At 46.0% G+C, this 23,802-nt stretch overlaps 1 protein-coding gene across 1 annotated transcript in view; it reads right to left on the reverse strand.

Annotated features, from left to right (window-relative positions):
* The window catches only part of OBSCN (obscurin, cytoskeletal calmodulin and titin-interacting RhoGEF), a 2,124,484-nt gene that overhangs the window by 1,410,359 nt on the left and 690,323 nt on the right, over positions 1–23,802 (reverse strand). Inside the window, exons 61-62 of the mRNA XM_078665296.1 lie at positions 20,363–20,635; positions 16,352–16,618 (exon numbers count right to left, since the gene is read on the reverse strand). Coding sequence (XP_078521422.1) covers positions 16,352–16,618; positions 20,363–20,635 — 540 coding nt within the window. The remainder of the gene's footprint in view (positions 1–16,351; positions 16,619–20,362; positions 20,636–23,802) is intronic.

Raw genomic sequence — 23,802 nt, forward strand, 5'->3', positions numbered from 1 at the left:
TGAAGAAAAAGTCACAGGAAATCCAGAAACAAGGAAAAACTGAGCAGAGCTCAGTGGAGACTCCCTGAGCACGACGTGCAGTAGAAACTATGAGGGACTAGAGCTCCTTCCAGGAAGGTTCCGGAGGGTGGCGATAGCTGATTGGTTGTTCTCTAGAGTTTGGTCTTCATTACAAAAGGACCTGGATATGTTACTAATGTGAGTCCTTTGGCCTATCTCTTTTTATGTCTAGTGAGACATTACTTTTGTTATGTACCGGCGACTCCCATCCCGATGACGGGGAATGATTCAGGCATGTGAATCTATGAAAGATACCCTAAAACTGGATAATGGCAGTCTTGACACAAAATAACATTTTCCATATAAAGAAGAAATTGAAAGTATATCGCTGGCAAAATGTCACCAGTTTTCTTAAATCTGAGAGTACAGATTTGTGTGCAGTGCAAAAAAGGACAGCAACTCAATGCCAACAAACTGCTGAAGGAATTCTAGAATCTGCTGCTTTGATTCACCCACATTGCTGCTGACCGGGAGACGTGGGGAGTGCCCGGGACCCTTCGTGTCCGCTGTGGACCTTTGCCTGCACCGCCGCCCATATCGCCAGTGCCGCTGCTGCCTGGGCTGAACTACACTGCCCGGCAGCACTTGCGGCGTGTCACCAGTGCGAGCGAGAAGCGCCAGGAGGTGCTTAAAAGGAGGGCAGAGCTCCGGTGGTAACGGGAGCTCTGCTGCTTTGATTCACCCACATTGCTGCCGACCGGGAGATGCAGGGAGTGCCCGGGACCCTTCGTGACTGCTGTGGACCTTTGCCTGCACCGCCGCCCACATCGCCAGTGCCGCTGCTGCCTGGGCTGAACTACACGGCCCGGCAGCACTAGCGGCATGTCACCAGCGCGAGCGGGAAGCGCCAGGAGATGCTTAAAAGGAGGGCAGAGCTCCGGTGGTAACGGGAGCTCTGCTGCTTTGATTCACCCTCATTGCTGCTGACCGGGAGACGTGGGGAGTGCCCGGGACCCTTCGTGACTGCTGTGGACTTTTGCCTGCACTGTTGCCCATATCCCAGTGCCGCTCCTGCCTGGGCTGAACTACACTGCCCGGCAGCACTTGCGGCGTGTAACCAGAGCGGGCGGGAATCGCCAGGAGGCACTTAAAAGGAGGGCAGAGCTCCCGCGTCGCGGGACGTGCATGGGTAGCACCGGGAGAAGCCCGGGACAAGGGCGGGGCCGTCTATGGCCGTCAGAGGCCGGTAGAGGCTGGGCTGGGCAACCTCTCTAACATGTACATTTATTGACCGGATCACAAGGTACTGTTGATTTTACACAAAAGTTGGACATTCGCTCAGACTCTATCATCCTTCTAAACCTGGTTTTTGACATATTTTTAGTGCTTTAAATGTGTTCATGGTTTAACCTCTCTGAGATCTTGTTGTTCCCCGGGATTGTTATGGTACAGCGTAGGGTTCTCTTAGCCTTCTTTTCTTAGCAAACGAGTGTACTATCAAGATGGGGAAGCGGGCCTGTACTGTGAGGCAACAAAGCCTAGCTCCTCCAAAAAGTAATTCTAAACTGACGTCTATAGATAGAATGCTAGAGAAAGCATTGGGAGTAGTGGCTACAGAAATAGAACGCACAGGGAGGCTTTTATCCATCACCCCAAATCTGGAGTTGAGCCCACCAGTCTGTGACTGGCTAGTTGATCTAAGGGCAACAGGTATAGAGTTTACTAAAGATGAAAACAAGTTACTTACCTGTAACTTTGGTTCCCCAGTATTGGTAACTTTCATAGATTCCCTTGCTTTATATCATTCCCCCGTCGTTGGATTGGGAGCCTCGGTAAATAAAAAATACCATAGCAATAGGCACAAAAGAGAAAAATTAGGCCTAGGCCTCATCTCATTTTGTAGCTTATCCACCTCTTTGTGTAAAAGAGCCCAAACTTTCCGCAGCAACCAATCAGCATAGCCTCACCCTATAGAACCCTCCTGAGAGAACCTCAGAGCCTCATATTTTCGTAGCCGTTGTGCAACAGCCACTATCTCAGTAAAAAGGCCGAGCTTTCCCAGGGGAGGAGGGTGGGCGCATGGGAATCTATGAAAGTTACCAATACTGGGGAACCAAAGTTACAGGTAAGTAACTTGTTTTCTTGCCACATTATTGGAACTTTCATAGATTCCCATGCTTTGTATCAGAGTAGCTAGCAGTAAGCCATAAAAGCACATTTTGTAATAGGAATATCACCACCTTGCTACATAGATACTCACATTGGAAAAACCAAATATATATATATATATACATATATATATATATACATGTAACCTCAGCAAGAAAAAACAAGTGAAACAAAATGTGCAACAAAGGAAGGAGGGATTGTAGGGAAAGCTCACCTCTCATTGAAAAAGATTCCCCAGGACTGCCTGTCCAACAGCTGCATCATCCTTCGTAGAGGAATCCAGGCAGTAGTGCTTCGTGAAGGTATGCGTACTGCTCCACGTTGCTGCCCTGCAGATGTCCTTGATAGGAACTCCTGAAAAAAGAGCCACTGACGATGCCACTTTCTTGTGGAATGTGCACGGACTCTTCTTTCAAGCGGTTTGCCCGCTTGTTGATGACAGAACTGAATAGCACTGGAAATCCAGCGAGAAATGTTGTGTTTGGACAGCGGAAAACCTTTCCGCGGGGCACTGTAGGAGACGAACAGTTGTGAGGATTTCCTAAAAGGTTTCGTGCGCTCCAAATAGAACTTTAGACACCTTTGAACGTCCAAAGAATGCAAGGACCTCTCTGCTGGAGTTGTAGGTCGTGGGAAAAAAGACTTCAAAATTAAGGGTTCATTCAGATGGAAGTCAGTTGGAACCTTCGGGATGCACTTTGGATTTGTCCGTAGGATCAGGACATCCCGTTTGAATTGCAGAAAAGGCTCCACGATTGTCAGTGCCTGGAGCTCGCTAATCCTTCTGGCTGATATCAATGCCAACAGAAGAGCTAACTTCCAAGATAGGAATTTAAGGTCCGTTTTGTGAATGGGTTCAAACGGTGCCCTCATTAGCTGGGCTAAGACCAAAGTTGCTAGACTGGTGGAGGAGGACGGATTGGAGGAAAAACCCTGAACAGGCCTTTCAAGAACTGCTTGACAATCCTAGCGGACCAAAGTGAAGGACCTGAAGACGTCTGTCTGAAACTTGCGATGGCTGCCAGATGAACTTGAACAGAAGAATGTGCCAATCCCGATTTAGCTAGCGACAGAAGATATGGCAAAATCTGATGCGGAGCTGAAGTGTAAGGGTGAAGGTGTTGCTTTCGACACCAGAGGCAGAACCTTTTCCACTTTGCTCTATAAGTTCTGTTCGTACTTGGCGCTCGAGCTTGAGACAAGATGTCCCTACACTCCTTGGTGAGGGTTATATTTTGGAATTCCCTGTGCTCAGGAGCCACGCTGTCAAGTGAAGTGAGCTCGGGTCCGGATGGAGCACTTGACCCTGAGACCTCGACAACAGAGAAGGAACCGGTTGCAGGTGAATTTGATGGTCCTGAGAGAGCAGGAGGAGTTCCGTGTACCAGAACTGGCAGGGCCACGCCGGTGCAATCAAGATCATTCTGCACGGCTCCGCCTTAATTTTCCTGATCATCCCCGGGATCAGAGGTATCGGAGGAAAAGCATAAAAGAATGCGCCATACCAGGCAATCGAAAGGGCGTTCCCCAAGGACCCCGGATGGTGATCCCTGCTTGCATAGTACCGGCATTTGGTGTTCTCCGGAGTTGCAAACAGGTCTATGGTCGGGGTTCCCCAGACCGAGAACACTTCCTCCAGAATGGTTTGGTCCAATTCCAATTCGTGACTGATCGATTTTTGTCGACTCAGGGCATCCGCCGTAATATTGAGCGAACCTGCGAGGTGTTCTGCCTTCAGAGCAATATTGTGAAGAATCGCCCAATCCCAAATCACTTGAGCTTCTTTGGAGAGAATCTTGGATCTTGTCCCGCCCTGCTTGTTGATATAGTGCATGGCCGTTGTATTGTCTGTCCGGACCAGCACTGAAGGTGTCTGAATTCGCAGCAGAAAAGCCTGTAAGGCTAATCGAATGGCTTTGAGTTCTAACAGGTTGATGTGGCACCTGCGTTGAACTGAATCCCAGTGACCACTCACGTGCAGTTCCTGGAGCACCGCTCCCCAGCCTTCTAACGAGGCGTCCGTGATGATAACCATGGGAGAAGGCGGAAGTGTGAATGTTAACCCCTTCGCGATGTTGTCCTTCACCAACCACCAGCCGCATGCTTTTTTCATTGCTGGTGTCACCGTAATCCTGTCGTCGAAAGAGCCCTCCGCCTGGCACCATTGCTGGTCAAGCTGCTCTTGCAGAGGATGCATTCGCAGCCTGCAATGTGCAATCAATGGTATGCAGGATGAAATCAATCAGAGCAGGGACTTGTAGAGCTGTACAGACAGGGATTTCCTCTTCATCAAGAGGCGAGCCGATAACATCAATTTGTTTTGATGTTCCTCTGTTGGATACGCTTTGCAGCGTGTCGTGTCCAGCATGGATCCCAGAAACCTTGCAGTCCTGGATGGTTGAAGAACCGATTTGTCGTTGTTGAGTTGAAGGCCCAGGTGGCTGAATAGTTGGATACAGGTCGAAATGGCCTTGGAAGTTCCCTGGAAAGATGGAGCCTTGACCAGCCAGTCGTCCAGGTAGGGAAAAACTTCCAGAGATTGTTTCCTGAGGAATGCTGCCACCGGAGCCAACACCTTTGTAAATATCCTTGGTGCAGACCGGAGGCCAAAAGGAAGTACTTTGAACTGAAAATGGCTCTTGCCCACTGTGAAGCGCAAGTATTGTCTGGTCTGTGAGCTGGATGGATCGGCACATGGAAATAAGCATCCTCTAAATCCAGAGTTGCCATGTAATCTCCTGGATTTAGCAAAGGAAAATGTCCTGGAGAGTGACCATCCTGAAGGAGAGCTTGATGAGATAGGTGTTGAGCTGCCGTAGATCTAATATGGGGCGCCATTTTTCTGTTGTCTTGCGAACCAGGAACAACCTGGAATAAAATCCTTTCCCCCTTTGTGAAAGAGGTACGGGTTCTATTGCCCCCTTGATGAAAAGCTGGTGGGCTTCGAGACGTAGCAGGCCCAGATGTTTGGACTCGTTGGTGCCTGGAGCTCTGTTTGGCGGAAGATGCTGAAACTCCAATGTGTGGCCACTCTGAATGCTATTTAGGACCTACTGGTCTGATGTAATAACCTTCCAACTTCTTAGACAATGAGAAATCCTGCCCCCCACTGACGTCATCGGAGGGGTTGGATCAGTAGAAAGAGCCGAGAGGCCGCTATTGTCGTTTGGAATTGTCCCGTCCTTGACGACCTTGGTGCCCCCACTGCGGTTGGCGAGAGAAAGACGCCGACTGGCCTCGGCGTTGATTGGAGTATTGGGGCTTGTAAGATTGGGAGGATTGTGAGTATGAAGAGTACCGCTGTTGGTTGCCACCTCTGTATGAGGAAAAACCTCTGCCCCTCGCACCTCTGAATGGAACTTTACGGTAATTTAAAGACCCCAAGGACTTAGCTGTGTCCGTGTCCTTTTTGATACCTTGAAGGGCTTCATCCACATGTTTTCCGAAAATTATGTCTCCATCGTATGGCAAATCCAAGATCTTGTTCTGGACCTTCTGGTGAAACCAGGTTGCCCACAGCCAGCCCTGGCGTCTTAACACAGCCGACCCCGCCAGGGCACGAAAAGCAGTAGTAGCTATGTCCATAGCACAATCAATCACCTCCGAAGAGGAACGCTCTCCGTCCATCAGAACCTTCCTGGCCTCATCTTTCGCAGCCTCTGAAAGCTGGTCCACAAATGGGGACAAATCGCACCACATCTGGCGATCATAACTGCCCAAGATGGCAAGAGCATTCGCAGCTCGAACTAAGACACTGACCATGGAAGAGAATATTTTGCCCACATTGTCCAGACGTCTCCCTTCTTTGTCTGGCGGTGTTGTAAGTGGAGTCGATGGGTTTTTAGACTTACTTTGAGCCGCTTGGGAAATGACGGAATCCGGTTTTGGTTGTCCAAGTAGGCAAGCTGGACTGCCCTCTGGTGCTTTATACTTCTTTTCCAGCCGGGGAAGAACAGGGATAACTGTCGCCGGATTTTGCATGACTTTAATACCTTCTGACCATACGTGTTCTATTATTGGGATTGACCGAATGGACTTTTTGTAAGGTTCTATAAAGTAATAAAGGAAGCAGTCTGTCTGAACAGTAGTAATTGGCAGGCCAAATCTCTTAGACGCCCTCTCCATAAGGTTATGGAAACCTCCAATATCAGCTGGAGGGGAGGTAGCAGTATCCGGTACTGGAGCATCCGGATCCTGAAGGTCATCATCATCATCAAAATTTCTATGAGGATCTTCCTGAAGATTGTCATCAGAGGAGACATCGTCATCCTGAACAGGCACAACCTCTTGGTAAGTTTCTCTAGGGGCTGGTTCTGCAACTTGTGAAACCACAGGCGTCACTGCAGCCGCAGAAGTAGCAGGAATAGATGGAGTAGGAGGACGCTCCTGTTGTACTGCCGTTTGCGTAGGAAACCTGTTCCTAAAATCCTGCAACATTAATTGCAAATCCGAAATCAGAGAAGACGGCATCACCACCATGTCCTGATGTAAATCCTGTGGAGGCCTGTCCTGTTGGACATTCTGGCGCTCTTCATCATAATAGTATGCAGAATCTGTATCTTGACACTTTACATTTAAGTCCGATGGGCTGGAGGCATCCCCATAAGGCCCATTATCATCCTCGTCGGACCCCTCATCCGATAGCAGAGTGGGAGGCAAAGGTGTTACCCGCCTAGGAGAAGTCATCTCCGGGGTTATTTGTTGCCTTTTTATTGAAATGCAGACTTTTTGGATCGTCAACGGACTCGTCGTCGACGGTAACATCTGTGTAATCGCCGTCGGTAGAACCGTCGATGGGACAGTCGACGGAGAAAAGGATCTCGTCGACGGAGTTTTCGACGTCGACGGTGGATTAATTGCCGACGGTGTCGTCGACGAGCTGGTCGTCATCAACATTTTAGCCGTCGTCGTCGACGTCGTCGTCGTCGACGTCGTCTTCGTCGTCGTAGCCGCCGTCTACACTACCTTCGCTGTCATAATCGTCGACGTCAAGAATGTAGACACCATCGTCGACGAGCAGGAAACAGGCACTTTAAACGTCGACGAGGCTATCAAGGCTGCCGTCGTTGACGAAGTCACCGTCGACGGAACCGTCGACGAGGCCATACGAGTACTCTGGTTTTTCTTAGAAGCTGTCGCCGACGTACCTGCTGATTTCGTCGTCGACGGACACTGTTTCTTGTCAGGCCTTCCTTCCTGAGGGACAGTAGAAGGTTTTTTGCCCTCCTTCTCCTTATGAGATGGTGGAGAAGTAACAGAAACATCTTTTTTCACTTTTTCGGTTGTTTCTGACTCTGCAGCCTGTCCCAGCCTCTCTTTTTCACCTCGGTGAGGAGATTTAATGGGACTAGCCTTTTCAGACCTATCAGAGATCTTTTCTAAGGCTTTGAAAGGTGGTCCAGTAGAAGTAGAAGGGGATGACCTACCCCTTTTTCTGGATCTTCTGGAGGACGCAGCTGAAGAAGAGTCCTCATCGTCAGATGAAATTACCTCCTTACGAGACTTCATCTTCTGCAGCCAAGTTAACAGGCGGCCCTCTCTGTCTCTCAAAGTCTTTGTGGAGAAAGTCCTACAGATTTTACAATCTGTGGCGTTGAGGTCCGGGTACAAGCAGTAGATACAGTCAGGGATCAGGGAGCTAATGGACGATGGCCAAACGATCGCATTGGTTCTGTTGGACCTTAGTGCGGCGTTTGACACCATTTCTCACTCCAGACTGCTTGTCCGGCTGGAGGAGAATGGTGTCGGTGGCACGGCACTGAATTGGATCAGGTCTTACCTATCCCTTCGTACCTTTCAGATCTCCTCTTCCTTGGCATGTTCTGATGTGCTCTACTCCCCCCACGGTGTGCCACAGGGTTCAATCTTGAGTCCTCTATTTTTCAACTTGTACCTCCGTCCACTTGCTGACCTTGCAGAGAGTTATGGTCTTGCTTTAATGACCTATGCAGACGACTCGCAAATCCTTTTCTCACTTTCCAAATCTGATCTGTCTGCCCCTTCTGCACTCAAAACAGGCCTTCACGAAGTTTTTAACTGGATGTCGGATAACCAATTAAAACTTAATGGGGAGAAAACGGAGATCCTCCTCTTAGGGAAAAGCAAGGACCTCTGGAGTGATCCCCATTGGCCGACGTCGTTGGGTAGGCTCCCCCCACCAGCCACCCAGGTTAGAAACCTTGGGGTTATCATAGATGATGGACTATCTATGACGCAGCAAGCCAACAAAGTGGCAGGCATGTGCTTCACCATTCTTAGATGGCTACGCAAAATTGTCTGGATGTTACCGCCTATTACCCAGAAGACCGTAGTCAATGCCTTAGTTACATCTCGGCTTGACTACGGGAACATCCTCTACCTGGGCTCCAACAAAGCAGTGATAAGACGCCTGCAGCTTGTGCAAAACTCTGCTGCTAGACTGCTATGCAGAATCCCTAGATCTGCTAGGATCACAAAACATCTTAGGGATCTGCACTGGCTAAGGGTGGAAAATCGGATTCGATTCAAAGCCCTGAACTATCTGTTTAAAATCAAAGCTGGCACTGCCCCCAGGTACTTACAAGATCTTGCCAAGCCCTATTTCCCCAACCGCAACCTTCGCTCTTGTACAGCAGCGAATGTTGCTGTTCCCAGGTACAAACTGGCCTGAGTGGGTGGGAGATCCTTTTCCTACCTAGGGCCCACCCTCTGGAACACACTCCCCCCCACATACGCAAAGAAGAAAATCATCTGAGATTTAGAAAAAGTGTTAAAACTTGGCTGTTTGACAAATAGTTGGCTGCTGACTGTCTCCTCTCCTGTTGTGTTTTGGGCTCTGCTATCTTGGCGCCGGGAAACCCTTTGTGGGTAGCTGCGCGCCTTATAAGTGCTATAAAATAAAAATAAATAAATACAGTCCTCATGCTTGCCCTCCACAAACAGCCTCTTTTTAGAACAAGTAGCACAAGCTCTAAATAATGCTTTCTTTTCCTTGTCAGACATTTTAGTTTTGAAGAAAATGTAAAAGAATCCAAGTTGAAGAAAAAAAACTGAGCTGAGCTCAGAGGAGACTCCCTAGCACAACGTGCGGTAGAACAATCTGAGGTTCTCTCAGGAGGGTTCTATGGGGTGAGGCTATGCTGATTGGTTGCTGCAGAAAGTTTGGGCTCGTTTACACAAAGAGGTGGATAAGCTACAAAATGAGATGAGGCCTAGGCCTAATTTTTCTCTTTTGTGCCTATTGCTATGGTATTTTTTCTTTACCGAGGCTCCCAATCCGATGACGGGGGAATGATACAAAGCATGGGAATCTATGAAAGTTGCAATACTGGGGCAACAATCTATAACTGTGGAGCCATTGAGTCCAGAGCCACCCAAGACCACTACCCCAAGGCGCCCAGGAAGAAAATTTAAAGAAAAACTAAAACATAATAAACTGCCTGCAAAAAGGAAAAAATTGCAGGAATTAAACATGGAAAAGGGGAACCCAGGGGGGAATCACACCGAGGCCAGGTTAGAACCCAACAATGACCAGCCCATGTGGGTCTCACTGCTGGTGACGAATCTCCAGCAGCAATTGAGAATAATTGTTAAAGAAGAATTAATCCCTTTATTGGCAAGACTAGATGGGCTGACAGTCAAGTTGAATGGATGGCTAAAAAATAAAGATATGACTAAAGACACAACTAGCACTGTTAGTATGCCGTATGCTCAGGCCACTACGAGTAATTCGCAAATTGGGTCCCCTTTTAATTATAAATGAAGCTCGCTACACGACAAATGAAGAAAATTGTCTGCACGGCAGGAAGCAAAGTGAAATTTCATACAAACCCAGTAGATCAGGCCCCCCCCACTGCCAGTAAGAAGAGGGGATTTAGAGAAAAACTCTAGGCAGGGGGCGATTGACACCTCTTTAAATCAGGATTGCAGCGCTCTAGCACGCAAAAATCAAATATATTGCCCCCAACCATAAATTTACCACCGGCGTCAGCCCCATACGTACTGGTACTTGCAGGGGTCCCAGAACTAAGAAAAGGATTTGTAGAAACACATCAAGAGTTAAAAAATAAAACCATTCACTGGTTAGTAAATCATAGCAAGTTTGGTTATGAGAATACCCATGAGATACTAACCACAAGAAGGGTGGGATGGATAGGCTAATGGCACAAGGACATTCAAGGAGAATACGTAGTAATTAAGGGCCTCATTATGATTGCGGATAATCCGCATACTCCGGGCCGGCGGAAGCCACCGCCGGCCCGGAGTATGCGGATTATCCGCCGCAGTGAAATAGAAGACCCACCGCCAGATCAGGATGGCGGTGGGAGTGCGGTTGGACCAGCGGCGGTCGGCAGGTCCGTCCGCCGCTGATCCGCGGTGTGAGGAGGGCTAATTGGTGACGGTGTCTGCAAGACACCGTCAGCCAAATTAGGAATTGCACGAACACATGCTTTTCGCGGCGGCTTTTCCGCCGTGGAAAAGCATGTGGACTTTGGCTTTCGGGGGCCCGTTGCGGGCCCCCAGGGTGTCGGGGGGTGGGGGGTGCACATGGGGGGTACCTATGGCACGCCCCAACATTTACATGCACAAAGCGGCAGGCACCGCGCGGTGCCTGCCGCTTCGTGCATGTAAATGTAACACATGCAGTTTTAACATTGCGGCGGGTGCTGCTTCAAGCAGCACCCGCCGCAATGTTAAAACATACAGGATGTGACCGCCAGGGTGGCGGTCACATCCTAATTTGCACGGAGGGACCGCCGCTGCCCCTGCGGACGGTCCCTCCACCTCTGGGGTGGCGGACGGACGCAAGTCCGTCCGCCATCCTAATCGGCCCCTAAGTTTGGAAATCCAAGAACTATCGAACAACTTTTAGCAACTGCTTATGGGAGGAATATGGGGAGCACCATAATACTCCCTCTAGGCTATTTTTACCCTCCAATAAGGCCTTACCAGCAAGGTTATTTTTATCACTCTGGAAGGAGATTTGCACCTAAAAAAACAGTATTTCCACACTCAGGCCAGCTGTTGCACAACTTGCCTATTTTTAATATTCCTACTGGTAACAGGTTCAGCCCCCTTGAGGGAGTAGATTGACTGAAGGGACCTAATCCAATTAATAAAGAGGAAATATCCTTAGCAACATTAGACCTAGAGAGTCAGGGCAGCCTTACAGTCCCAAATCTTGAGTCTGTGGACGGTCTAGCTAGAGGGAACATGAGCGGCTCCCAATGCCTAAACCGCCATGAGTGTGGGTTGACCCACTACAAAAATTCTGAACAAAACCCCTGGACGCCATTGGATTAACAAATGTGTCCCCGAATCAGCCAATATTTGTGCCCTCAAATAAGAATTCAGTGAATCCCCAGGTAACAAGGGTTTTGTCCTGGAATATTGCAGGTTTTAATAATAAATTAGATGACCCCAAATGGGAAACGTTTATTAATCATTTTGAAATCTGCATGTTTCAGGAAATCTGGGCAAGAAGAGAGGTTCCCAAACTAGGCTATGCCACCTTCAATATTCCAGCAACCTCGGGGGGAACTGGGCGACCTTCCGGGGGCCTTTCAATTTGGGTGGGATCACATTTGGGGTGCACAGCGTAACAAATTGATACTGGGTCAATTGACATTTTAAGCGTTTTACTACGGTTTTCCTCAAAGTCCCCTGTTGTTCTAATAAATGTATACTCAAGACCCACTCCGAAAGGCAATGAATCCAATACGGTGGAAGAGTTAACTACTTTCCTAGGTTCTATTGATGCTAATCAAATGATTATAGTAGGAGGGGATTTTAACTGCCAGTTTGAGCCGCTTGAGGGATTACCCCCTGATAGCTTATTTGATGAGTACAATTTTTTTTAAATTCCAGAGTCAAGATGTCCTAAAGTTAAAAAATGGTCTCCATTGGTGATTCAGATGAGTTGTCTCACATTGAGACACTCTTTGCGAGCTTGCAATGGGAGATCCTTATCTGAATCATTGAATGGTTGTACGTTCTACAGTAAAAACCGTGGGTTTAAAATAGACTATATTTTTATTATTTCGCATTCCTGGGATAGGATGATGGATTTTTAAAATTATTTCACGTCTAGATAGCGACCATTATGCGCTAGTACTAGAACTTAAAGCTTTGAACATGGGAAGTCTGTCCCTCACAGATAACCTTATTGACTCTAGGGTGGGTGTTTCCAATTGTAGGAAGGGAGTGAGATGGACATATTTTAGCCAATCTGAAGATAAATTGGGCAGTTTTTAATGATGCCTTGTTACCTGTTTTTATAGATGCGTCCACTTTATGTAGCCTAAGTATGGATAGTATAGATTTACAGCAGGCCGAAATTAATCATGCCAAATTAGGAAAAGCCACTTTTGATTTTTTTTACCCAATTAAAATTAAGAAGCAAGATAAGTCGCTCTCCCACCCTTGGTATAATATCTCTTGCCGCAAGTCTAAAAAGGCATTAGTAACATCTATCAAAGCCAAAGATCGGCCTTTAATAAGGTCAGCAAGCGCAAATTATAAAGCGGTCACACTAGAAGCTAAGCAGAGGTGGGAAGATGAAAATTGGGTGAAACATCCTTAACAACAATAATTTTATAACGACTTACCTGAACAACGAAGCCAGAACCACGACTTTCAAAAACCACGACTTTCCTTAAGCACGACTTCCCTAAACCACAAGTCTCTTCACTACCCTCCGCTCCTGTATAACGTCACTCCTCAGAATTAAGGGAACATAAGGGGGGGGGAAAGGAAAAATAAAAAAAAAAGAGCTAATGGTATGCGTTGTAAAAAAAAAATATATAGTAGAATTAGATCCGTTTATTTTTTACGAGTGGTTCACGCAAGAAGTATTGTAATTACAATAGTGCCATCTACTGGCCAAACCCGAGATGTTTCATTTCGTGGTTTAGGACGTCGTGTTAAAAAAGGTAGTGGTTAAGAATATCTCGTGGTTAGGCTTTTGTGGTTAAGGAAGTCGTGGTTTAGGCAGTAGTTGTTTAGACATACAACCGAAAATTGGGCCACTATGAAAACTGCATTAGGGGATAGAGAAATGAGGACCTTCTGGGGAGTTGTAAACTTAGGAACGTCTATCCCTCGAAGTGTGGCTGAACCAAACTTGGACGAACAGGTCTGGCGGGAGCATTTTCAATCCCTTTATGCCAAAGGAGCGGTCGCCCCATGATGATCTTGCCAATGGCTGCGATCCGTCAGTTGTTTGTCCCTCAGCGAACCGGGATCTAATCCCTTTGCCTGATGGTGTTCCGGGTCCAAGCATAAGCTTAAAAGAAATAAAGGTCGCATTGGCAAGGATAGCTCCGGATAAAGCCCCAGGCCTGGACAAGATACCTGGAGATCTCTTCAGGAGCGAACCTGCTATCTGGGCCCCATATTTTTGGATGCTTTTTAATCCAATCATGCAAGGCATGAAGATTCCTTCGAGCTGGCTTGGTGCGGAATAATTCAGATTTTTAAAAAGGGCTCCCCACTACTCCCAACCAACTATAGACCTATTAGTTTAATAGACATTTCGCAGAAAGTATTTTCACGCGTCTTAGTCCTTAGGCTACAATCATGGATGGAAGAGTGGGGGGTTGTGTCCGCCCTGCAGGCTGGGTTCAGGGAAAAGTTGTCGACCCTGGATCAAGTACTAAGATTGCAATTGTTGTACTGGAAGACCGTAAACCTGCAGGGGGGCAGCCTCTACTTGATTTTTGTAGACTTGAGATCTGCATTTGATTTAGTTCCTGGGGAGAAATTATGGTTGGTTCTGGGTGAGATGGGGGTCCCTGCATATTTAATCTGACTTTTTAAACGTTTACATGAGTGCAACTATGCGCAAATTAGGTATGGCAAGGATGGTAATCTCACAGCACCTATACCCATTAATCGTGGCGTACGCCAGGGTTGTGTGCTTGCGCCAACTTTATTTAGCCTCTATATAAATGGTTTGATTGATGCCCTGCTTGTAGAAAAAGACCTTGATGCCCCTAAGCTAGCCTCCCGTAGAATCTTGGCGATGATGTTTGCGGATGACACTCTATTGGTAGCTAAATCGCCTATGGGGTTACAAAGGGTCTTGGACAAATTTTAGATATTCTGTAGCGAAAGATGTTTAGAAATAAATGTACAGAAAACCAAATTGATGGCGTTTAACTGCCTAAAAAGTACACGTCCTAACCCGTCTTTGAATGGTAAACCTCTTGAGAGAGTGTCATCTTTTGTGTATCTAGGTATTACAATCTCCGAGTCTATGGAATGGGGGGCTCACGAAATCTACGCTAAAATTAGCACAATCCACAGGTGGCATCATGAAGGTCTTTAACAAATCTAGCAAAAGAATTGCCAGCCCAGCAATAGACATTTATAGGGCACAGGCTAGAGGCGGGGCGTTATATGGTGCAGAGCTATGGGGCCACCTAAAGCTAGAGAATCTAACGCAGGTGGAGAACCTATATTTAAGACAGTTATTTAATCTGCCACACAGCACACCGTTGGCCCCACTACGTCTTGATATGGGAATAACACCAATTGCTGAAGTGCCGAGCCTTGAACCTATAATGTACTGGTGTCGCCTGTGGACCACTCCTGAACTTATATCCTATAGGGAGGAACTGTCAGACGTAATGAGGGTACGGGGAGCTGCAAAGTTCCTGTGGTGTGACCCCATCAAATCCTTGCTAATTAGTATGGGTTTAGGGGATTGTTGGTCTGAACCTGAGTCAGCCTGTTTTCTAACATCAAGGAATCAAATGAAGGCACTTTATAAAGAGTACAGACTGGCCGAACTTCATATCTCCTCTAGAACCGGGAAACTCACTAGAGTCTTTCTAGAAATAAAAGATATTCCTTGCTTTGAGACGGTAATAGATTTTATCAATCCACCGGCGGCAAGGAAGCTCTATTTACAGTACAGATATGGGGTGCTTCCTCTTCGCTGTTTTACATCTCAGTGGCGAGACCAGCAAATGAGTCAGTGCCTGGCATGTGATCACCCCGAGGAAACTGTACTCCATGTTTTCTTTAGCTGCCCAGGTTATTACAAAGCAAGGAGACGCTGGCTGGTTCAGATTTGTAGAAATCTCGGCAACAGGCGCTGCCTTGAAGTATTCAGGATATTGAAGTCTGATTCTAGTATTCCAATAGTTTATTCAGTTGCAGGCTTTCTGTTCTCCATGTGGTGCACCAGAAGGGTTCTTTTAAAATCTGCAAATGTTGCATTGACCGCGCCTTGATGAAGCATTCATGCTAGCATAGTAAGCTGCCTTACTTATTTTGTATATTTTGTATAGTCTTAAACTTAAGGGCTCCTGTTCTTTTTTAACATGTCCTTTTAGCTAATTTATGTATTTATTATTGTACTATGCACTTTCCGAAATTAATTGTGGAACCTTCGCCTAGATTTATACACTAAAAACTGAATGTACTCTAACTTCAAAAACTGTGTATAATTTTTTATTTATTTTTTTGCAGAGTTTTATATAGCGCGAACTAGACCCGAACTGAATCAGGTATCAGAGCGCTTTACATAGCACCAGTTACGTTACATGAGGACACACGTTCATTTTTTATTTTTTTTTATTTTTTATTTTTTTGAGGCACGGGGAGACTTAGTGATTTGCCCAGAATCACAGGAGGTTTTTGGCATCGTTACCGAGACTCGAACCAAGTTCCCCAGGTCCGAGGTCGAGCGCCTTAGCCGTTAGGCCAACTCCTCTCCCCTAATTAATTTTATTTTATTTTTAAATATGATTGACTGTACGATGTAACTTTGGATATAATTGATTTCTGTGTCCTGCACTTTTACGGTCATTCTGACCGAAATAAAGTCTTTTTGAATTGAACTGATAATGGAAGTCTTGACACAAAATAACATTTTCCATATAAAGAAGAAATTGAAAGTATATCGCTGGCAAAATGTCACCAGTTTTCTTAAATCTGAGAACACAGATTTGTGTGCAGTGCAAAAAAGGACAGCAACTCAATGCCAACGAACTGCTGAAGGGATTCTAGAATGTATTTAACAGATTAACTGCCTGTTATTGAAGGAACATTCAAATTAGTTTGAATTTAAAAAGAGACAACAGCTATTAAAGATGATATTAAAAAGACATAGATGCCTAACTCATGCAGTAAAATATGCAACCTGGCCGCCTCACAATCTGAGAATGTTCTGCAGGCAAGAAACTACATGACTTACCAGTGACAGTTAACAAGGCTCTGGTTTGCTGATGACCATTGTCACAGGTGTACTCTCCAGAGTCTTCTGGCTTTAGGTTATGAATCTGCAAAGTGTGGACTACCCCAACACAAACAATTTCATACTTCAGACTTGGAGCGATTGGCAGTGAGTCCTTCTTCCACTGCACTGGGACTCCGGGAAGGGACAGCTCACACTGTAGAAGAGCTGTGGTCTCTTCCTCAAGTTCCAGGTTCTGTAGCTCCTTGGTGAAGACAGGAAGTGGTGCTGCAATGATAAAATGAAATTCTGGTGTAATATTTTAGCATAAAAAGAGTTACCCAAATAGATTTTTTATATTAAAACGTGGGTCATTGTTTCAGTAAATAAAACAACTTGGAGCAAATGTTTTTCAAATAGCAAAGAAACAAATAAGCACTTAAGTGGCAGATTCTCAGAAATGTATCACATTTGTTGATACTTTTTATTGTAGACTACAGATTAACTTTCTTAATATACTCGATATCCTTGACAATTTCTTGTCCAATATAATTTTACACTAACTTTATACCACTCAAACTCTACTTTAGATGGAAGGAAAAAATGATGCAAATAAGGATGTTTAATGAACAGCATTGAGGTAATCCATGCGAACCGGTGAGGCTGGAGTTGGAATATGCTGAATTTAGAAAGGAGGACCCCGAATGAAGAGCTAGTACCATAAACCATTTTTGTTCCATTGGCTGAGAGGCATAGTATGATTTGCGCTCTTCTTGTACTGTAGTCTGTTAGTGTGATGCTTGCCCTGTCTTAGTTCAAGCCAAAATAAGCACAAGTATTATTAATGATGCTGGTCTAAATTGAGAACCTTATACTTACTGTTGTAAGTAAACTGCTAATACAATTTAGTTTCCCTGAGTTCAAATTATTTTGTTCGGTTTCTTTAGTGTACATACTCAAAACATTTAAGTGGAGGCAAGGGACTTATCAATGTTTAATGTGGCTCATATATTGTGCATGTTGTCCATTTATTTACTGCCTGGAAGATGAACCGGGTGCAACATTACACTCTTACCACACATTTATGAACACCATGTATATTTTAAACTTTTAAAATACTACGTCGCTCTGCAGAGTCGCTGCCAGTCGAATTATGAAAAGTCTGATGATTCAGTGGACATTTTAAGCATGGCTAGCAATCGCTGTCATGCTGATCCCAGGTAATGAATTGTAATTTTGCCATACAGCTCTGTGAACATGACGGAGCCAAACAGCAAAGTTACAAAGCCTATTTTACTTTCATAGCGAAAATCCCAAAGTGGAACTTTCATTTTAAAAATAAAAAAATGCCTTCCTTGCCATGGGAACTTCCTCTCATGGCAAGTGGGGCTTACTTCCAGGTTTTATCCAGTGGTGACGTGAATTGAGAAGTGGCTATATGTCCATATGTACGAGTTACTTACCTTCGGTAACGATGAATCTGGTAGAGATTATTCTAGCCGCAGATTCCTTCACGTAGAATTATCCCCAGGCGTGAGACTGGATCCGGAAACTTTTTGCCACAGCATCCCTGCTTGACGGTAGAGTGGCGGCACCACGCGACTCCCCCCAGGCGTCATCCATTTACGTGACATCAGCGACGTCACATAAGCCCCACCCCGGCGCGCCTATATCAGTTTTCTTCTGAGAACTTTTCGGTGCCACAACGCGGAGCCATCAGACAAAACTGTGGGAGTATGGGAACAGTGTGCAAAAGAGTAGAAAAATTGGAAAAAGGGATGGTGACGAACAACACCATAAGGAGCAGAGTCAACACTGCAGTGCCCAAAGGCAGGGAAAGAAGAAAGACCCTGCCAGTATGTAGACAGTCCCCCCCCCCGCCCCGGAGACCAGGAACATATGAAAAATGTCATGACAACATGTAGCAGGACTACAACCCCATCAAGAAACAAGGAATGGGAGCCAGTACCAAGAGAAACAGAAACAACAATCCTCCAAGCAACCCCAGCACATAGGGTAACCCCCCCCCTAAGTAACAAGGGCAAAAGCATGGCCAGATGACCCCAACCCAGAGGTTAGCAGAGTGGACAGGACCCTTAGTAACAAAAGGAAAGGGAGGGAAGAGATTGAAGGAAAGCCCCTCCAATCCTGGAGCAACCAGAGCAGAGGAGCACAGGAGTACCCGTAAACCCATTCTCCAATGAACCAAAGAGGAAAGAACAGCAACAAGACGGAGCAGCCCGTCAAAGAGTGAAAGAATGCACTCACAGAGAAATAGCCACCCACCAGGAGGCAAATGCCAAAGACCAACCCATGAGTCCTCGCAGAACGGGGAGGAAGGGCTGGCCATGAAGGAATCTGCAGCTAGAATCGTCTCTACCAGATACATCGTTACCGAAGGTAAGTAACTCATACATCTGATAGAAACTACTAGCCGCAGACTCCTTAACGTAGAATAGATACCCTAGGAACACCCACGGGGAAGGAGGGTCTGCGAAAGGACCCCACCAGCCTGGGCAGAACAGAGGGTCCCACAGGACAACGGACAAAGCGAGGAACCTCGTCCCTCCCAGGCAAGAGGAACCCTAACAAGCAGAACACCACAGACGCCAAGAGGGATGTAGGAAGAAGAAAGAAGTCTGAAGAAGCCCGTACACTCACAACAGAGGAACCAAGGGCAAGGCCAGAGAGGCCGAAGCACAACCCTCCCCTACAAGGCAAGAGAGCTTCCATCCAATGCCAGGACAAGGAAGACGAAAAGCCTAGAGGGCCCAAGGAAATTAGGGAAAAGAAGGCAAGCCCACCCTAGATGGAAGACAACAGACCAGACAGAGCGGCGCCAACAGTAATAAGCCGCCAGAAGCAAGAAGAACAGCCCAGGGCCCCAGGAAGACCAGGCAGGCGACGCCTGACATGGTAGAAACACAGACTCATCCCAGCTCACAGGACAGGAGCAGGAAGGTGAGGAAATGCCCGGACCCACAACTACGAGAGGTCTGCACATACGACCTGAAGAAGCAATAGCAACATACATAAACACCATGGAGAGCAGGGGCCCGAAGGCGACCAGAACTCCCTAGCAGAGTGCAAGCTATATAACAGCTACCACTAAGTTAAGTTCCAAGACATGGGAACCCTCTTTGGAAAACTTCCGCAGCAGAGGAAAAAACGAAAGAGCCACGGGGGAAAAAAAACAGCGGAAGGCTTGTCAAGCAGCCCAAGAGAAAACAGAAGGCCTAATCTAAGGGCCAAGTCTGTGCAAACAACTCCAGCAAAAACACACAGTCAACAGAGGGTCCAGCAGCCAACAACGCCACAGTCCCAGTAGGACTCGAGTGACCATAAAACACAATGAGGAAGAAAAAAGGGGTCCAAACAGGCCCGAACAGAGACCGGATTCGCGTTGCATGTGGAAGAGGAAACAATTGACGTAGGCGCGCCAGGTGGGGCTTATGTGACCTCGCTGACATCACGTACAGGGACGACCCCTGGGCAGAGTTGTGTGGTGCTGCCCCTCCCCGGTCGGGCAGGTATGCTGTGGGAAAAAGTTTCCCGATCCAGTCTCACGCCTGGGGATAATTCTACATGAAGGAATCTGCGGATAGTAGTCTCTATCAGATATTTAAATTAGGAGTGTGGACATACAGCCAAACCTCCAACAGGCTTTAGTCTGTTAAGCCGTTGGAGGAGACTGACCATGTCAGACTATGGTCCACCTATTTTTAATCAGGTGGATCCTTGCCTTGGTGGGAAGGGAACTCCTTTACCTTTACAACGGTGTTCCCTCTCCACCAGTAAATAAATTGGGCCGTCAAAAAACTAGGGGTGTGGAGTGAATCCCCTTAGAATGTTTTGGCATACAATGAGGTGAGTAATGAAATCACACTTGTCCCATGTCATGCTCAGTGGGAAAACGGGAAGAGAATGTGGTGTGATAAGTTGCATTTGCACCCAATATCAGAAGTGAAATTAAGGCTTTCATACATAATCTATAGGGCAACCATCAAATGTTAACATTAGTCAGATGATCACCTTTTACTGTTAGCTCTGCTGTAGACGTATATGGTCCCACTCTGAAGGCCACAGAGCCTGAATCATCTTGTGTGACCTGCCGTAGCCTCAGGATGTGCATTTTGCCCTTTTCTACAGTGATCTCATTCATCTCATTGCTCTGCAGGGGGATATCTTGGAGACTCCATTCAATGTCACGCGCTCCCTCGTTGGACACCTCACAGCTGAAAATGGCATCTTCTGAGGCAGACACTGACACGTCCTGCAGTCCAGTAACGATGGTGATATCAGGTTCTATTACGCCATGGGAAGTAAAGAAGAGGATGTTAGATTAAACCATTCAAGGAAGGTTCTGAAAATAAACAAAACTATTGTTATTTCAAAAACAGAAAGTAACAGTTCCCTTCACTCACTGCAAACTGTTAACTTTTAACCAGATTCCTCTTCAAAGCGATGCAACAGATGTGGCAGAACTGAAATGTATTCCAAATTATAGTTACTAAACACCTTCAGTTCTAGCAAAGCCCCAGCATCATTTTGGAAAACTGAAGTTGATTAACCTATTCAAATGGCATTCCATCTCTACTGACACTTGAACAGAAGTCTCTTCTCTACTTAAAAAGTCAGAACACACCTTCTGCCACTTTGAAGAAGACCAAAACAATTTTAAGAAATTACATATTCCTCTGAGGCATTCGTATATACTGCATCTACGCGACGTTTTCTACGTGCCTAAATAAAAATCTTTTTCCATCATCCTACTAGGTAGAATTATGCTGTAAACATCAAGTAGGTGAAGTCTGTAATGACACAGGATATCAATGAGTGCATTTATTAATAAGTAAAAACCTGAACATACCACAATAGAGAGTTTTAAAGGAAAAACTTATGCAATGGCCATTGGTAGGCCACAGATTACTGGGTAAGTATTGCATACATTTAAAATAATTCATGTAGTCATTCAGAAAACCATACTTCGATAATGGAAGACCAGGGGGGTAGATGTATCAAGCTTTTTTCTTGTCGCAAACGCTGCGATTCGCAAAATAGCAGCGTTTGCGACAAGAAAAACGGGAAATGAGATATATCATGCAAAAAGTTTGCAATATTAAGGAATCGCAAATTTTGCGATTCCTTAACATTGCGCAAGCATTTAAGAAATCGCAAATTGCGATTTCTTAAATGCTATGTATGAAACATTTCATTTTAGCGAATTTTGGCTAAGAAATCGCAAATTACCACCAACTTGTAGTTGGTGGTAATTTACTAATTCTTTTACAAATGCACTTTATGCAATTTGTAAAGGTGCCATGTGACGCTCATACATGCCCTTAGGGCATGTATGTGCGCCATATGCGCACACATGTCGTTTTCAGGGGTGCAGCAGGGTGCCCTTGACACACCCCTGCACCCTTGAAATTATTCTCAATTTGCGATTAGCAAATTGCGAATCGCAAATTGAGAATAATTTCACATTCATTCCTATGGGCCTCCTGGCCCATAGAAATGAATGGGAAATTATTCCTTATTTGCGATTAGCAATTTACTAATCGCAAATAAGGAATTTTAAGAAATCGCTAAAAAATAGCGAATTTCTACATACATGCCATTTTGCAATTCCCAAATAGCGATTCCTTAAAAATCGCTATTTGGAAATCGCAAAAGGGTATGTTGATACATCTAGCCCCAAGTCCCTACCTAAATCATGTATTCATAGAGCTATACATCTTCTGTCAATTTGACCAACATATTTCTAAGAGAAAATGTGTCCAACTGCCATGCATCATATCATATTTTCAGAGAACTCATAAGGACATAATTCATCAGAGAAGTCTTTTCACTGAATTTGGCATGTCAAAGTATATGCTGATTTTGAATGTGTTATTTGACTCTACCAAGGTTAAGAAAAATAGGCGAAAAGATGTTATTATTATGCATGTTCCATATACAGATGTAATAAAAAGGATGCAACCTAATTTTTGCTACTATTTTTGAATTACAGAAATATCCAATATGCAAATACCAAATTTAAAGGATTAGATGAGGTTGAAGTGATTCATAGAAAGATATGATGATTAACAGGTATACTGTTTTGTTAGTGTATGTAGGCTGAGGCTGAGGTCAATGTAATTCGGGTGATTTAAGCAATTAGATGTAATTGATAAAAGTATTTTTTTTAACATATTTTATTGATCTTATACAAAGTGGCACCTTGCGTAAGCACCGCAGCAATTGGTACATGGCTCTCGTAGCTCTTACACAGTGGGTTGCAGCATTGTAACGTTTTACATTGAAGTACAAGTAATAGCCCGTTTTAGGTATTGACATTTTCATACATAAAAATGATATCCTCTTCTCGCTGCTTGCCACACCACTGGGGGCCAGTGGGGCTCCCTTGCGGCTGCCTGCTGCCAACAAGCCACAGCTGCGCCTGGAGGTGACTTAAAACCACCTTAGTCCTCCCACAGTGCGGGACACGCGCTGTCGTGCCCGCCCGGACACAGCCCGGGCCAAGGGTAGGCCTGTCTGCGCCGGTCAGAGCCAGGAAGAGGCTGGGCTGGGCCACCTCTCTGTCATTTGTCATCTGGCAACTCCGCACTTTCTTTTTTTTCTTCATTGGATGCCGGCAACAGCATAAAGGTACAGTTTTAGCACTACAACTGACTTTGTGTACAAGTGACCATTTAGCTTCATAACTTTGGCCACCGTACATGTAATTGCATTTAGCTAATTCTTTTGTGCTGAGTGTTGTTTTACAATGGGAAAGCGAAAGGGCACCGAGGAAGGCCCAACGGCTGCCACTAAATAAAGGGCAAAGAAATGCCCAAATGCCGCAAACTCCAGTGAAGGGGGTGGAGGGGATGGGGTGCTAGATCGTATTCAAATTTTACTATCAGAATGCGAAGGCCTTCTTGACTCTAACAGCGCATCAACCCCGTCACATAGTATACATCCCGTGGCCGTGTTCCATCGTTATTTAATAAAGTAAAGGGAAAGAACCCACCTGCGCCTGTCTTAAAACCTAGCCCCACGCAGATTAATAATGAAGTAATAGATGTGCAAGAGCCAATAGATGAACTATTAGGGGTCCTATTAGGATGGCGGGTGGACTGTCATCCGCCTGCCACCCTAGCAGTGCTGGGGCCGGCCGCCAGTGGTGCGGCGGTCCCGCACCAGCGATTAGGATGCGTGGCAGTGGATCGTCCATTCCCAGCATTGTGGTGGGCCGTGCTCACAGCACCGCCTGCTACAATGCTGGGAATGCACTGTGTGCATTGTCATGCACAAGGTGACAGGCACCGCGAGGTGCCTGCCACCATGTCCATGATAATGCAGGGGGGTACCATAGGTACCCCCTATGTGAACCCCCCCAATAACCTGGGAGCCCACAACGGGTCCCCAAAAGCAAAATCTGCATGCCTTTCTGTGGCGGCAACCCGCTCCCGTCCTAATATGGATGG

Source organism: Lissotriton helveticus, chromosome 10, assembly GCF_964261635.1.
Source record: "Lissotriton helveticus chromosome 10, aLisHel1.1, whole genome shotgun sequence".
Taxonomy (NCBI): Eukaryota; Metazoa; Chordata; class Amphibia; order Caudata; family Salamandridae; genus Lissotriton; species Lissotriton helveticus.